Raw genomic sequence first — 17,128 nt, 5'->3', positions numbered from 1 at the left:
GAGTCTTCACTTCATGCGGTAAAAACGTTTTCTTCCGCGCAAGACTACGATGTGTTGACTAACATGAATATTAAAGTTGGTCCTTAGTGGCTGAATTTTCGGGTAACTTGCAGGCCTACACAATAGTCTGTTTGTAGAGTCAACTATGTGTTGCTGTGTGAAACTTCAGACAATCATCCCCCACTCTGTGACGCCACTGAAGCAGTTTCAGACAGGGAAGATAACAATTTGGTAACTTCTCCACCCCTCCTCCCAGCTCGATGGAGACCCCTCCCGTAGAGATGCTCACATGCTGAACCGCAGTGGTAGCAGCCTCAGTAACACGTCCCCTTGGAGACTAGGAGCAACACGTGATGCGTCTACTTATCAGGTTTAGTGAGCAGCGCCTAGGAACGACCTAAGTGGGAGAAAGAAGAAAAAGTGAGTTTTCTCCCTCTTGTCGACTGTCGACACTCTCCATCGTGGGCCTGCTTCTTTCTGAAGAGAAACTTGAGGGGGGTTAAATTATTGAGTTGACGAACTTTGAACATCATCAGAAACGCCATTTTGATTGCTCTCCGGAACAACTTTGCAGTTTTTTTCTAAGTCCATCATCTCCATTCACCATCATCTATGTCGCGGTGCAAGCAGCCCAACCCCGACAAAGTCAAACGTAAGTAGGCTAGTTTTAAAAGTTTGCCAATGCAGGAGGCATCTTTTGGTTTCGTATTTGACATACACATTGACAGATGTTCAACGAAATTACTTTGTAGGAGAGAACTAAAGTTTAGAACAGATTCGAATGAGATGTGAGGATAGTTTTCGTTTCAGGTCGGCAGCGCTTCCTAGTTCCACTCTCATCCATAGTTTTATCGCCTGACTACAGGAATTTGACTGTCCGTCCTTTGCGCACATGTATTTATAACTACCTGGGCTGCGGTAACTCGAGATGGGGGATTGGAGGATATGTTGTATTATACTTTTGGTGGTTGAATTTAACTTGTAGGCCTATATTGAGACAGAATGACTGCTTGATAACGTGAGGTTGAAACCAAGTTTGTGTCGACGGAGCGGCGAAGCATCCACATCTTTCAGTGTACTTTGATCTGAGCCAACGTGTGGGGGGAGGTGGGGGGGTGAACACGCGTCCTTTTTACGTTTTGACCTTGCAGAGATGTTTTCCAAATAGTTTATTTGAGTTGTCTTCAGTTTGTCTGTTTATAACATATATCGTTATCATCATCTCTATATTGTGACTTTTGAAACTCGTCAAGTAAAAGGGATATTTAGGAACAAATGTCGTCCCAAAGTAGGAAGTATAATACGGGCGTCGATTCAACGGCGCGAGTTTCCTCATCAGATACTCTCCTCAAAGATGGAACTAAACATGGAAGATGTCATTGCTGATTGGTAGAGAATTTAACACGCGAACTCCTGTTTGTCAGGTTGAGTCCAAACGACGAAGTTGTCGACGTGGTGTTACAGTTTGTAAACAAGTTGGTACTTTTATGCTGTAGAGAACGTGAAGTTGCAGTTTAGTACATGTTGTACACAATGAGTGTCCTGCTTCTGGCATTTAGATCGCTCTCCTCCCATCTTTTTCTCATGATCGTTTAACTTTCGAGAGTCAGGGAAGAGCAGAGTGCAGATCCGGATGAACAGTTCACATTCCATTACGAAATTCTACACGGGTCTCCAGGAGGCCTAGGGAGGCAGTATCATCCACTATTTTACTACAGCTCAGCGCTGATTCTTAAACCATCAGTTTGTAGGTGATGTGTATTGAGAAACGCTGTCGACAGGTAAAGGTTGAATGGAGTGATTGTAATCTACACCATAATATTATTTAAGACATTACCTGGACCTAATGCTGGATGGTTTTAAAATAAGTTATAATGAAGTCAAACGTTATTGCTATAACTCCCATTGCAGTTTTGTCCTTTTGAAAGGACCACACATTATTCTGAAGCAGTACTACCCCTATAACTGCGCCTCTCTGTTCTCCATTTAACTCCAGTGAAAAGGGTACTTGCACAATAGAACTAGGTGTTGGGTGGAGATCTATTTGTTCGCTGCAAATCAGATGTGTGAAGCCGGTGGCAGGCTGAAAAGCCTAAGGCACATTAAGCTCAGTGGTCCAACATGAAATGGGGGGAATAATCTCCCCCCGTTTTAAATGGGTAGTCAACAGGGGATAGAGAGAAACAAGCTGTTGTCAATAGGCTACAAGATCTAGCTGCCAAATGCATCTGGTAAACCCAAATCCCATACAATTTTCAAAGCATTGAAAAACTTCATGCTTGACTGGTTTTGAAATGCCACTGAAGTGAGGCACGTTCAGATGCCTGTAGGAACAAATGCATATGGATACACCTGTGATGAATCTGTGACTGATCTTTATTGGACCTGAGGAGCCACACCCTTAGAACTTAAAATACAACTTGTGAAAGGAAGTTTGGCCTGCCTCTTCACTACTTGTGTATATCCCAAACGTTTCTGGTTAAAGGTTGAATGCCCAGTTCCACGAATGTGGTGTTGTATTTTGTAGTTGCCATTTCTGCTAAATGGCTAATTTGACCGGCTAGCAGGTCAAAGGGCTAACGTGTGGAGGATGGAGAGTGGTGGTTCACCTCAGTGGGCCGTTTCTCCCCAGTGATGGGCGCTCTCTTCGCTCGTCCACGGGTATGGATGGGCATCCTCTTTCGCTTGGGACCTATTTTTAACACGCCTATTTTGGATAAGATTATGTTCCCTCTCCCTCACAGGGGATGGGAGGCCTGTTTAGGTGTGAGGCATGATGTAGAATGTGCTACTGTACCTGCATGGGCTGGATAGATGTAGCACAGTTGGTGTGTTACTCACGGAGGATGCTACCTGGTGTTGTGTAGAGGTTTTTTTTCTTGCAATAACTAGCTGACATTTTACTTGTGTTTGCTTTTGGAAAATGTACATTGATCCTACATTATGATTTGTTTAATTCTGAATTTTCCCAAAAAGCTTATTATAGTTTGAGTAACACACAAATATCTTCCTAAATATATGTTAAACTCTTATGCTGTAACAGATAATGTTTGGCCTATTTTAGCCAATGTAGTTCAAGATCCGGTGTAGTCATCTACCGTGAAACAACTTCCCTCTTAATTAGCTGCTAGAATGAAACATGCTTCTCTGCTCCACTTCTTACTTGGGTCTCAAGGACCATCACTGATGCTAAGATGGAGAGAAGAGAGAGATGGACTGATCTGAAAATGGAGGCTGTGAATAGAGCAGGGATGTGGTTGACAGGAAATGAAACAGCCTGTGTATGAGGAAGATGGAGGAAGTTGGATACGGTAACCTCCCACTTTAGCTCTGTGGTCCTGTCTAAGGTTTTAACATGAGTCCTGTAAACTCATCTGTCATGCATGTGTTGTTGTTTTTTTTTGGTGTGCGGAAAAGAAAAGAAAGACAGACAGAAAGAGAGAGAACGGATTACCCACAACTCGTACTGGCTTCTCCTCTTCTCCCCCTGTCTCCCCCCTCCTCTTTTCTCCCACCCTGGCTCTGTTGCTGACTAAACAGTTTTGTCAGCTGGCAGTTGCTCACAGTCTGTGGATTTGTGATAGCTTCTCGAGGTAGAACAGAGAGGGGGGAGGGTCGGTACTCAAGAAGAACTACACTTGTTGCTCATTTGGGATCAGTGCAGGGGGAGGGAAAGAGGCAGGAGGGTGGAGAGAGAGAGAGAGAGAGAGGGAGGGAGAGAGAGCAAGAGAGCGAGAGAGAGAGAGAGATGGGGGAGGATGGCAGGCAAAGCAGCATCGTATAACCTGTTTCTCTAGAACAGGCCATCTCCAATGTGAAGTTGACTCTGCCTGTTACTGGAGTATTAGTAATACCTTTGTAAGCCTAGTCATGAATGGGTGTTGAGTGTGTTTTGAGTGAACAAATTTAGGTTAACATCAAGTCAGCATGCCGTTTGCCACAAAAGTGATGACCCATCAGTTATAAATAGTTCTACTTTTGTCACATGACCATATTAGAAATTGAAACCATAGTGTCATTGGTGGTTGTTAAAGGTCAAAGGCAATGGCTTTTAGATGATTTTCACTGTGTAGAATACATAGGGCTGTGGGGAAATGGAAATGGGAAAGGGGAAAGGGGAGGAGAGAGAGTGGTACAGAGGGAGACAGGGCAGAATGGTGGAGAGGCATTTGGCACCCGTGGCTAATATATCCTCATCCTGACTAACAAATGAGATTCCTCTGGTGCTGCCCATTATACATCAGGGATGTTTATGGACTTGGGCATCGCAGAAGTGGCACTGCCAAGTATCTATTTTTCTGTGTCACTTTTTAATGGCAGTAGCCTTGCAGAGAATCGGACCTGTGTCTGGGAGAGTCAGGAGGAGGCGCAGATGATAATCTGGCACGGCAGCCATGCCGAGGTCTTAACAGCCAAGAGCAGACTCCGAGGGAGCCGCCGAAGCTCTCGCTCGGGTTGGACAGATCCTCCTCTGTGTCTCTCTGAGAAGGCTGAGCAATGGGAAACAGATGTGTTTCGGAGCTTCAGCTCAATACTCCTCTCATAGAGCTTTCCATCCCAGACCTTACCAACACTCTAAACATGTAGAGCCACGGCAGCAGGCTGCCACTGTTAAGCGTTTTTGGTTTAAAGTTGAATAAGAGCATCAACAGCTGTTCTGCCATTGGCCGTCAATTAATTAAGTTTAATTAGGTCAAGTTTGAAACATCAGTTATGAAGGCGAGAAACACACTGCTGCGAAAGCACAAAGCAATAATGATGGCTAATTTGATAAATATTGTTATTAGGAGGCAGTACTTAAATTTGAGACAGTTTCATTGAAATTGAAGGACACATTTCAGAGACCTTTTCTACCCTCTTCCTGTTCCAAAGTAACTCTCCTCCGTCTCTCATTGGGCACATTTCCCTCCTCCTTTGTCCCCCCGTCCACCATAGAAAGAAACACCTGGAGATGTTTTCTGAAAGGGGGAAAGAAAGCCATGGATGCGGGAGGATGTTAACGCTGTACTCTCGCCATCCCAAGGGATGAAGTCAAGTCAGCCAGCCCTTTAGCAGCCTATCCCAACATGCCCTGAGGTGGTGCAGACAATGGGCCAGAAATGGCCTCCTTTCAGTGATTTGAAACCCAGCCGCTCCCGTCTCCTAACCACATACACACAGAGAGAGAGAGAGAGACACACACCCACACACATAATGGAGGACGGCTCGCATGCAACATGCTGTGGATTAGTGATGCTCCTGAAGCACCCTCACAGCCGCAGGTCTCCAAACCTGTTGGGCTCATCAGTTTTAAAAGTGTAAACGTTCAGTGACAATCACAACAACTCAAGAGAAACTTTTGTTTGTCAAAGACGTTTCATCTTAGACCTTCTGAATGAATGGGTGAAAGTGAATGTAACATCAAGCTACCTCATATTCTTCTTTCAGAGAGAGAGAGAGAAAAAATGAATAACATGACCTTCGGTGGGTACAAAAAAAAATATAAAATGAGGCTTCGAAACAAGGCAAAGGTCACTTGTGCCACTTGTAGCCTGGTTCGTTCCAGAGTTCCTGTAAATATTAACTCCCTTATCAGAGGGTATGAGACGTGTGCTCCTGGCTCAGAGGAATGCAATGGCGAGCTCATCAGAACAAGAGTGGCAAAAGAACACCAGGCTGGGTTGTATGACATGGACCTACAAATGGAAAAAAAACATTCACATAAACCTACACCCAACCTTTTGAAGTTGTTTATAAGTGAAGTGTGAAACTTAGTTTCCATTAATAATCTTGGATTTCTTAAAGGACAAATTATGTGATTCTATTTTAAACTCTAGAGTAATACCTCAGAGGGTCCTGTTACCTCATCCTCATCCAGGGGGGTTCAAGCCCTGGGCTCTGTAAGGCGCTTCGAGACAATTTTGTTGTTTTGGCGCTAAAATTGAATTGAAAAATCCTTTCAAGATTAAGTTTTTTCCAAAAAAAAAGTTTTTCAGCATGCAGTTGGATGAATCAGGAAAGGATTAGATAATGAAGCCTTTCTATATCTTGCACTATTTTCAGTGATGGATACAAATTCAAGATTCCTATGCAGTGTAATCACAGTCTGGAAGATAAGTGTTACAAAAGAACATAATATTGACTGCACTAGAATAAAATACAACTTTTAATCTATAAGACCTTAATTTATGATCTCTTAATTTGTTGAATGGGTGTGCCAGTGTTAGAGCCACAGCAGTCAGAGCTGTGCTAAAGAGTGAAATGAGAGAGCAGACAGTAAGCATACAGTGTATCCAGTCTCCCTGCTCTCCCTAAGCCACTGACCCTGACCGATGACCTGACATAACAGCCCTGATGGACCCGCTGACATATGATGTGTGAGAAAATGCATCCAAGGAGGCCCTGTTGACGAAACACACCCAAGCACAAACATGGCCCATCAGCATCCTGTTGCCATGAGACTAGGGGTTGTTTATTACACCGGGGGGTCTGAGGGACAGCATGGAGGGGTTTCTACCAACACCAGGACTAACACCCTGACCAGGAGATCCGATTTGTAAATAGGGATAACCATACAGTAGGCTAGTTAGCTGCTTAGGAGAGTTACCATGAATTGCTATTTCAATTGTAAGATGCTGGTGGTGGTAATCATTGCCTTGATAACGACCCGGAGCACACTTTGCTCCATGTCGTGGATTGTTTCTTCTCAATGAATCTTTGAGAAGAACCTTGTAAGGTAAATTCAGGTTTCTCCTTGAAAGCCTGTCGCTCTTGGCTTTATCCCATTGATAAGCATAGCTTTTGTTTTTTTGTTAATGTGGCGCTTTAGTTCCTGATTATAACCCTTGCACTGAGCAATCTGTTTTTGGTTTGGTTTTTGTTTCATTTGGTCTTGTTAGTTTCATTTGGTTAGTTAGTTTTTAAATGAGTGTGCAGCCAGAGGTAGAAAGCCTATCAATGCTCCTCTGCCTGTTAATCTCATCAGTGTGTTCCAAGTGCATGACATTGTGTTTTATATTTGGAGCCATCATCATCATCATCATCATCATCATCTTAAAGTGTATACATCCAGCCCTCATTGTTGAGATCTCTGATATATATGCACACAACTTGCCCTTGAATAGAATGAGCAATGGCATCTTGATTTTTTTTTTATTGTTTGGCATTCACCCACTGGCCTATTGTGATGAGATTGACGAGGTTAAAATTGCGTTCACTTCCTTGCCCGCGTTAGTGTGGAGTCACTTCTAGATGGTTCGGCATTAACTTTGGGTTAATGCAGTGAATCCCCAATTCTAGATATGTTCATTTTGTTTTCAGGAGCATTCCATAAGGTAGTGTTTGTTTGTCGGCTGCTTTTTAAGCCTACAATTGTTCAAGAACTACGTAGCATGGTGTGTGTCCAAAATAATATCTATGACAACTAGGCTAATACAGACATGTCGTACCTGTTGTAACAAAAGTGGATGGTGTGGTTAGTCATGAATAGAATCAAGGGCTGTGATCAGATCATATCACAGATCTTATCTAAGATCACAGACACACGTCGCATGTTTTTTGTCACTCGGTGCAAACAGCAGAGCTTAAAACACTTACAGAGCGTAAATAGTAATTAGGATTTCAAAAATATCTTGCTTGTGGTCGTCCTCTCCTGTGTGATGTTGTTGTCTAGCCACCTGTTTGTCTAGCGATGTGGACACGCTGAAAATCAAATAAATGGTCAGATGGATGCAGATAATGTGAGAGATTTGTCACGTGATGCAGTATTGTGATGGGAGTTGTCTAAGAAACCTCTTCCTGTATGAGGACAAAGGATGTTGAGGGTAATGACGAGTATGTGGTAACTGCACGGCACATGGGCTTGTGACTCTGGGCTTGTATGAGTTTTGCTCTGCCCAGACCGGCTCATGTGTATTCCCTAAAAGACTGAAATGAATTGCCTCCTCCAGAGAGGCAGTAGAGCTATTGCCCCCTCCCCTGTTCCTGATGAATTGCCCTCTTATACAGTAGGAGCTTGTCCCAAGGCTCTGATTCTCATAAAGCCCACTGCTACAGCAGAGCTGCCCAAGCACAATGTGACTCTTATTTCGGAGTGGCAGTTTTGGTGTGTGTGTGTGTGTGTGTGTGTGTGTGTGTGTGTGTGTGTGTGTGTGTGTGTGTGTGTGTGTGTGTGTGTGTGTGTGTGTGAGGCATGTGTGTGTGTGAGTGAGAGAGACAGCGCACATATATGTATGTATGTGTGAGTGAGAGAGAGAGAGAGCACACGTGTGTGTGTGTGTGTGTGTGTGTGTGTGTGTGTGTGTGTGTGAGTGCGCGTGTGTGTAATGCCCAGGCCTGTTGCTGTTGTGGCAGTAGTAGACACACACTTGGTGATTGATGGATAGCCTCCTGCTGTTTCCCAGGTGCCAATCCCTCTCACACCACCCCCAATCCTAAACTTGGCTGGGCTGTCATCTGACCTGCCACCACTAGATTGGCCAGGGAATGGTCACATGGTGTGAATAGAGGGAGTGGAGACTGAATGAGTGAGTGTGTAGGTGGGGCTTAGAAGTGGTAGCCTGAAGGTGTAAGTCAGTGGATGGGTGTTTCTATGGGAACCCCAGGGCCTTGGCTGATGATCTAGCTTTCTCCTATGGCTATCTACTACCTGGTGGAAAAGTAAGACAAATAAATGACATCCTTTTTTCTTTCCCTCGATGGAAAATGTCATAAGGCCATAAAACAGATGTGAAGGTGGATGTTATTGACGTGGGTCTTTGAATGATGCAGCCACAAGGAATTGTGGGACAGCATTATCTCCTTTCCTATCGTAAAGGATGGTCCAGTGTACCCTTTTCTAAAGGAGATAAGAAAGGAAGCATTAAGGCACTTTTCCTAAGCATTTAGAGAATTTTACCAGCTCTTATCATGGCAGCCACTTAGATACTTCCGGGTCATTTCACTGTTAAAAAAAAAAGTCTTATTTGACTGCGACCCTGGAGTGTAGAAGGATTCCAAGTCAAAGTTAGATAAAGAGCACACTCGATGGGAAATAAAAAGCTGTTGCTGTTCAGTTTGCACAAAGCATGATTTCAACCAATAAAACCGGATCTCTTGTGTTAATAATTTAGTCAGCTCAGTGACTTATTCGCATTCCTGTGTAAGTGTGAACATGTCTGTGTGACTCTCTCAGAGAGAGAGAGAGAGAGAGAGAGAGAGAGAGAGAGAGAGAGAATAGAGTAGAAAAGCTGTGTGTGTGTGTTAGGGTTGAAAGAAACAAAGGCTGAAATGGCAGAAAATCAGTCAATACGTGAAGAAGAGGCTAACAAAAAAAGATGATGAGGTGAGTGCTTTAAGAAGACTCACCGAGATGGAGGTTTGGAGAAGAGGGATGGAGAGAGAGTAGATGGAGGTCTGAAAAAGAGGGATGGAGTGAGAGAGTAGATGGAGCTGAAACTATTGGAGCGTGTACGTTTTGGGGGACTGGATGTTGCAGAAGAGGGGAAAAAGAGAGAAAGAGAGAGGCAGACAGAGAGGCACTGAGGGAGAGAGAGAGAGAGAGAGAGAGGGAGACGGAGAGGGACTGAGGGAGAGAGAGAGCTGTGAATCACAAGGGCCTAACCAGGGGGGTGGGAGGCTGGTCAGACTGTGGGGGAATACAGTAGAGAGGCAGAGGGATCTAAGCATGTAAACAGGCTCAGCGCTGCCAGAGAAACTTTCTGACCTACTTCAACTTCACTGCTGCTGCTGCTGTCGCTGGAGTGTCTGACGTGCCGTGGCACGGCACGGCCCGGCTCGGCGCGGCGCGCGTTTGTGGTCCTCTCATTGTTGTGCGCCGCCGAGAAAGAGGGTGGAGGAGAGGAAAGCGGGGGGCGGAAAAAAGAAAACGAGAGATGAAAAGAGAAAGATGGAGGGAGAGAGGGTGGGGGGGGTCGATGGGCTTGAGAGGAGGGATGATTATGAAATAATGAACAGAAGTGTACGCTTGGGTAAATCTGCAAGCAGGCTGAGTTTTAAATAGCTTGGAATGCACAGTGCTGGAAATGGGTGGCTCTGCAGTGGGCTGCAACCTGGCTATACAGCTACACGACCACAGCGTGTGTGTGTGTGTGTGTGTGTGTGTGTGTGTGTGTGTGTGTGTGTGTGTGTGTGTGTGTGTGTGTGTGTCAACAGTGCTCAAGAGGTCCTCTGGACAGAATAAACCTCACCGTCAGCCACAGCATCACGTGTGATGTGTGTTGTGTGTGGGATGTGCTTGTGTGTTTTTGCTCTTCTGTTGCCTTAAATAACCAAACACTGTTATTTAAAGATGCTGTGGTCTTGATCCAGGTGAGGCTGACCTAGTGTGTTCCTCCCCCCTGCTGCACTGGGAATATAGTGCTGGTTAATATTTGTTTCTACACATATATACACACACACACACACACACACACACACACACACACATACATACACACTCATGGGGGATGGATGGGGGGGAGGAACAACATTTGGTGAGCATCAGTTCGTCTGGACACGAGAGAACTCTCTTTGGTAGAGCTTTAAGCCTTGAAGCCTCAAACAAAATGGAGGCTGTATGCAAAAGAAGCCAAAGGTCGCGTCAGGGCCACCTGTTCGGACTGACAGCTGAGTGCAGCTTTGCCAAGGGCTTCCCGCTCCGCCCCTCACTGCTCTTACTGTTAACCCCTTAGGGGTCTTCACATCTTTCTCCCTCTCTCCTTCCTCTCTCTCTCTCTCTCTCTCTCTCCCTCTCCTCTCTTTCTCTCTCCTTCCTCTCTGTCTCTCTCTCTCTTCCTCTCTGTCTCTCTCTCTCTTCCTCTCTCTCTCCTTCATCTCTCTCTCTCTCTACCTCTCTCCTCCCTCTCTCTCCCTCTCGCCTTCCTCTCTCTCTCTCCTTCCTCTCTCTCTCCTTCATCTCTCTCTCTCTATACCTCTCTCTCTCCTTCATCTCTCTCTCTCTATACCTCTCTCTCTCCTTCATCTCTCTCTCTCTATACCTCTCTTCTCCCTCCCTCTCTCTCTCTCTCTCTCTCTCTCTTCTCTCTCTCTCTCTCTCTTCTCTCTCTCTCGCTCGTTTACTCCCTTTTCACTGTGCCTCACCCTTATCTGTTTGCTCTTTGTTACTGTTGCCTTTTCTCATAAAAAACTTTTTTTTGTTTTCTTAAAATATGTTTACATTGTGAGGTTTTTTTTAAACAGTTGAGTACTTGGCACAGCTGTCTTTGTGTGTGTGTGTGTGTATGGAGTGGGGGGGGGGGGGGGGGGGGGGGGTTGGACAGTTTGTCTGCTTATGCACATGTGTGGCTATGCAAGTATACATCAGTGCATATGTGTTGTTAAGATAGCGTGCAGAAAAGAGACGTGACATGGGGAAGTTGAGCCCTAGTTTTCAGAGGTAAACAGCCGCAGAACCAGTCAAGCCAGACTCTCTCTCTCTCTCTCTCATTCCTCTCCCTCCCTCTCCTCTGTCGGCCTCAATCGCTCTCTCTCTCTCTCTCTCTCTCCCTTTCTCTCCTTCTCCTGTGGCGGTATTCCTCTCCCTGCTGCCGCATGCCATCACTACTGTTTCTGCCTCCTGCCTCCTCTGTCTCCTCCTCCTCCTCCTCCTCCTCCTGCTCCTCCTCCTCCTCCTGGCCTCTGCGCGGAGCCGAACTGAAACTGATCCCGCAGGCCAAGCGGTGTGTGGCGGTGCAAGCAGAACGCGATACAGCACCTGCCCAGGCCCGGGCCCCAGCCCCTGCACTTGCCTGTGCCTGTCACCGGCCCATGTGGCGGCTGCCGACCGCTGAGACATTCCGGCTCCCTCCTCCGGTCACTCCCTCACTGACTCACTCCCATTCTCGCACCCTCACTCACTCACTCACTCACTCACTCACTCACGTAGGCACTCTCTCAGTCAGGCGTCTTAGTTTTTTTTTTAGTTCTTATTCATTCCTGTATCCCTATTGTTGAGCTTGGTTGTGACACCATCCAATGTAGTCGCACGCAGGAGAACAAAAATTAGAGGTGATTAGTCATCTTTCATTTTCATTAGTCACTGTTTTGTTTGTTGTTTTCTTTTTTTTCTTTTTTCTTTTTTCTTTTTTTACAGAAATTAAGTTTTTAATATATTCCTGAAAGGTAGTAGTTTTAAAAGTGATACCTTTTTTTTTTCTCCCCAGTAATTCAGTTAATTGCCTGGTCCAGTCTCTACAGGTCCTTTATGTAATCCTCCTGGCTGCCATTTGGTCACTCGCCCGTGCTCTGGGTAAAGTGATGACGAGCAGAAAGTGCTCACCGCCGTGTTTGTGCTCATCGGAGTTTAATTAGCCAGTTGTCTTGCCTCCAAATCCCTCTGATCTGCGTTCCATCTGCCTCTCCTCTCCCCCCAGCCTCCCTCCTCTCACTCCCTGGGCATCCCTGTACCTTCCTTCATCTTTTCTATCTGCTAGTCTACTTCTCCACTCCATTTGGGGTGAATGTGGCGCATTGGATGACCGGCCGCAGCAGCAGCAGCCGGTGTGTTCGTCGGTCGGTCGGTTGGGTTCTTCGTCTGCTCCTTTTGCCTTTTAGAAAGGAAACTTGGCAGGCAGTGGGGGCTTTGATGTGTTATGGGATGGCAGGAAGTCTCAGTTTACCAGCTTAACAAGGGACCGGGAGCCCTAGGCCGAGTCTCTCCTGTTACCTTTGCTCTCAGCGGAGATGTGTCGGGTGTGACGTCACCCTTTACGACCAGGCCAAATGGGCCACTCACATCATCCAAGCCCCCTCCATCTTCTCTGTCGTCGTACGAGCACCGTCTTGCAAAGCTAACGCAATGCCCTTTTTTATTACACGCCAGTCTGAGGATCGTCTGTGTTTTTCCGCTTTACTGAAATCCTGTCCCGGCTAAATATTGTCTGTTTATTGTACTTACAACCTAATGTGTATAGATTTTGATGCATTTAGGTCCAAAGTTATTTACAACTGTTGATACACTGATAAGGGCAAATTGTTGAAACGATAAACATTAAACTAAATACCGCTGGTATCTGACATTTAATCATGTGACACCCGTATTTCTTTCCTGACTTAGGTGATTATACGAATGCTTACTGTGATGTTGGTGTGTGTGTGTGTGTGTGTGTGTGTGTGTGTGTGTGTGTCTGTGTTGTGCACTGTGACATTGTCTTGTTTATGGAGCGGAGTGGACTAAATCTGGCCTGTGTTTTTCTCCCTGCAGTATGAACAGAAGCTGCTGAGTGTCTCTCTCTCTCTGCACTGCCCTCTCACCTACCCGACTGTGACCCCACCACTCCATGACCCCTTGACCCTACGGCCCCGAACTCGCAAATGGGTAAATATGCCACAGCCACCTGACGATCCTCACGGAAGAGTCTGTGTGGGCATTTGTGTGTGTGTGTGTGTGGGTACCATTGACTTCGGTAATCACCCTCCTGTGCCATTCATAAGCACACAAAACCCCTACACAATGAGATAAGAGCCTGGAAAAGCATTGAAGTAAGATGTGTTCTAAGATTAGTGCTTGGTGGCGGTGAAGGAGGAGGTGGGGGAGGAGGAGGAGCAGCAGAGAAGGAGTGTGCCCTCCAGGTCCTCCTGAGATGGCTATCTCTCTCTCTCTCTCTCTCTCTCTCTCTCTCTCTCTCTCTCTCTGAGCTCTGTGTGGAGAGATGTGGATGTTGCTCAACTGCCGCTGTGTGATCTGCTGGCTCTGACTGGTCGGAACGCTGCATTCCAAACCCCTCCCAGCTTCCCACTGGCTGGTGCTGCTCTCACTGCCACTGGTCTTGGAGAGGGAGAGCGTGTGCGTGTGCACGCATGTATGGGTGGCTGTGTGTGTGTGTGTGTGTATGTGTGTGTGCGCGCACTCTGAGAAGGGATCAAGGGTTGCTTAACACTGCTTAACAAAACAGTGCAGTTAGTTAACTCATGGCTGTAGATGAGGTGGTTTTGTATTATGTTTTTTAGGTGTTGAAGTGCTGTGGTGTGTGTGTGTGTGTGTGTGTGTGTGTGTGCGTGTGTGCGTGTGCGCGCACGCATTTGAGGATGAAAACAGGCTAAGATGTTAATGTGTAATTCCCATGCAGAAAGCGCGCATGGTTGTTGAATGTCAGAGTTTGTGAGTGGTGTGTAGTTAAACTTACGATGAGATCAGAGTTATGTGAGTTACTTCTCAGACGAGCGAGCAAAGATGGGGGGGGGGATGATAGTGGGGGAGGAGAGGGAGAGTAGGGGGATGGGAGGAGGTGAGTGTAGCAGACCGTTTGAGGGGCGCGCCCCATGCCTCCAGAGCCGACTCTGAAAACCGGAAATGCTCCTGCTCTCTGTTAGTGACAGGATGGAGGGCTGAGAGCGAGGGAGAGAGAGAGAGAGAGAGAGAGAGAGAGACCGAGACTGAGGGGGGAAAAAACTTTCCATGCCTCCTTTGTCCTGCTGCTGTTGACTCTCACAGGGATGTGTGAAGAGGTGGAGGAGGAGGAGAGTGTGAGTGAGGGAGGAAGGGAGGGAGGGAGAGACTATGCGTGTGTGATGAGGCAGATGGAGTGGCCACTGCCTCTGGGTTATCTTAGCTTAGCTGGGGTGGAGGTGGGGGGGGGGGGGAGAGCGCCACTCTGCTGCAGCCCTCTCCCCTCATTCCTCCTTTGGCCATATGAGGTCGTATCCTGGCCTGGGTGCGATCCATCAGAGCCTCTGCGCCGCTCCGCTCCGCTCTCGAGCACTTCCCTCATGTTGCTTCCCTGACCAGTCCCCTCCTTTGTCCTTTTGCGCCTCTCCCTCCCTCCCTCTCTTCCTCTCTCCCTCCCTCTCTTCCTCTCTCCATCTCTTTTCCTCCTCTCTCTGCACCGACATCACCGTTCTCCGTTCCCCATTGTCTGCCCCCCTCAGCATCGCCTTCCCAGATAATGCCCCATTAATACGCACCCCACACTTGTGGAGGCATATCCCCCCTTTTTTTTTTTGTCTCCTGTCCGGTCGAGCTGCTTGGACACTCCATCTGGTTGTGATTAGCGTGAGTCGCTAATTAATTTGCGTCTCGTTGTTTGATCCCATCGCTCAGTGCAGGGATGCCGGGCTAATGACAGGCCATTAATCCTGAGCTAATCTCAGGCTCTGCTCTGCGTCAGCCCCAGCACCCCAGGCCTCCGAGGAGGAGCCAGGGCCCCCGCAGCAGCCACCCCTCTCAGCCCTGCCAGGGTCTCTCACACAGAACCTCGCATGACCAGAGGCGCTGGGAAGGACACAAGAACGTTTTTTTTTTTTTTTTGCACGCCCATGCACGCTTGCTCGTATTCAGACAACACTTCATATGCAAAGTGCAAATATAAGAATTTGGGTAGTTACCGGCTAAATTATGTGCACACACATTTTCTGTTCCTCCTTTTGAGCAGCACAGCCAGCACAAAGTTTAAAAAAAAACATTGACTACACCAGCATCGTTTGCACTCAAATGGCTGGCCAATGCTGTGTCTTGTGGACTTGTGGCGTTTCCATACAGTATGAACACTGCACATTTACAGTGATGATGTGGGTAGGCAACACCAACATGCTACGCAGCGACAGCAGAGCCAGTCAAGGTGCGGGTGCAGTCTGCAGTGACTGCGAGCAGGTTTGTGTAACCGCTCTGAAGCTCAGCCCACTTGACAAACTCTAGAAGGGCGGTTTTGCCTGACGGAGCGGCACGCTGCTGGCTGCCTAAGATATGCCCCATGTAACGGCAGCACATGGCAGAGAGGAGCTAACAGCAGACAACAATCTGCCCTGTCCTGCTCACCCTTTCTCTCCTTCTCTCTCTCTCTCTCTCTCCCTCTCTCTCTCACTCTCTTCTGCTCGGCAACTTCCTGCTCTAGCTTGGTCCCCCCCCCCCCCCCCCCCCCCCCCCCCCTGCCCCCACCCCCTGTGTGTGTGTGAGTGTATTTCACTCAGCGAGGAGGAGAGTTCCAAAGCTCTCTGTCTCCACTCCTCCTCCCCCATCCCTCTTCCTCTTGCCTCTTATTTCTCTCGCCTTCTTTGCCTCCCTCCTTCATTCTTGCCTCACTGTCGCCCTCTGTTTCTTTCTCTCTCTCTCTCTCTCTCTCTCGCTGTCTCTCTTTCTCCTTCTCCACTGACTTTTTTGTTTTGTGCTCTTTCTCGAGTGAGGTCTTGCCTTGCCTGTTTCGGGCTGTTTGCTCTTGTCCTCTCTTGCTCCCCCCCCCCCCCTCCTCCACTCCTCCACTCCTCTCCTGGGGGTGGGCCTCGCTGCTCCTACTCTGTACATTGCTATCAATGGAAACACCCACAGCTGTGGCAGATAGAGCAGGGCCTGCGAGTTCTCTCTCCCCAGCCCTCTCAGATTGCCCTAAACAGGACTCGTAGGGGTTTCTGCCGCGCGATGCTCCCATTGGTCCTAGTTCGGGTTGCTACCCCAACTGGCTGGGCCGCATGTCGGCCCTTTGGAGAAGACCCCTCTGCAGACACGGTCGCCCTGAAGTTAGAAAAATGACTGTAGGGAGAAATATACCAGCTGGGTTGCTTTTTTTTGCAGTTCAGTGCTCCCAGCTTTTTCTGCACATATTTTGCTGCTGTTGCAGATTTTGCGGCGGAGTGGGAACTTTAAAGGTCGACTTTGACCTTGGTTTTTGGGCAAACATAGGAAGAGGCTTTTAAGAGTGATGAGTTGAACAAGGCAGCAGTCTGCCACCCCAAAAAAAAACCAAACATGGTTCCTCTTTAAGCAAACAAGACCCTAAGAGAGAAAATGGTGGCGGTACTGCACCACGCTGACTTTAAAGTCTATATCGACTGCTACCTATTTTGCAGATGTGTGCGATTTACAGACAAACTCAAGCCACAGTGACTTGGAGAACTTCCTGGAATGTGCAAACACGCACCACGCGCATGTACTAAAAGAGGAAGTGTCCGGAGAGGTCCTTCCTGTGGGTGTAGCTCTGGCTCTGCTGAGGGGGGGGGCCGCGGTGTGTGATCCTGCGCTGCCTCAGTGCGCCTGTCAGATCAGCAGGACCCCCTCCCTGCTCCGGTCCTCCACTCGCCACAACCACCCACATCCTCTCAGGAAACAGTCCCAATCTCCGCAGGGTCTCCTTTTCATGCACAACCCCCCACCCCACGCCCCCTACGCTATTAGCCATCTTCCTCAGCATGATGGAGCTGGGAGGGATGGGATGACTGGTATCTCTTGATGGTATGATGAAAT

At 47.5% G+C, this 17,128-nt stretch overlaps 1 protein-coding gene across 3 annotated transcripts in view; it reads left to right on the top strand.

Annotated features, from left to right (window-relative positions):
* Positions 1-277: 277 nt before the first annotated feature.
* rreb1b (ras responsive element binding protein 1b) overlaps positions 278-17,128 on the top strand; it is a 31,516-nt gene continuing 14,665 nt past the window's right edge. Inside the window, exons 1-2 of one of the 3 annotated variants that reach the window (XM_042703783.1) lie at positions 278-652; positions 13,160-13,273. In XM_042703783.1, the coding sequence (XP_042559717.1) occupies positions 13,270-13,273 (4 nt within the window). In that variant the 5' untranslated portion in view covers positions 278-652; positions 13,160-13,269. The remainder of the gene's footprint in view (positions 653-13,159; positions 13,274-17,128) is intronic. The other 2 variants (XM_042703782.1, XM_042703781.1) reach the window with 2 other exon arrangements.

This window comes from Clupea harengus, chromosome 25 (genome assembly GCF_900700415.2).
Source record: "Clupea harengus chromosome 25, Ch_v2.0.2, whole genome shotgun sequence".
Lineage (NCBI taxonomy): Eukaryota > Metazoa > Chordata > Actinopteri > Clupeiformes > Clupeidae > Clupea > Clupea harengus.
Note: the sequence above shows the minus strand (reverse complement) of the source record. Positions and strands in the feature narration are given on the sequence as shown.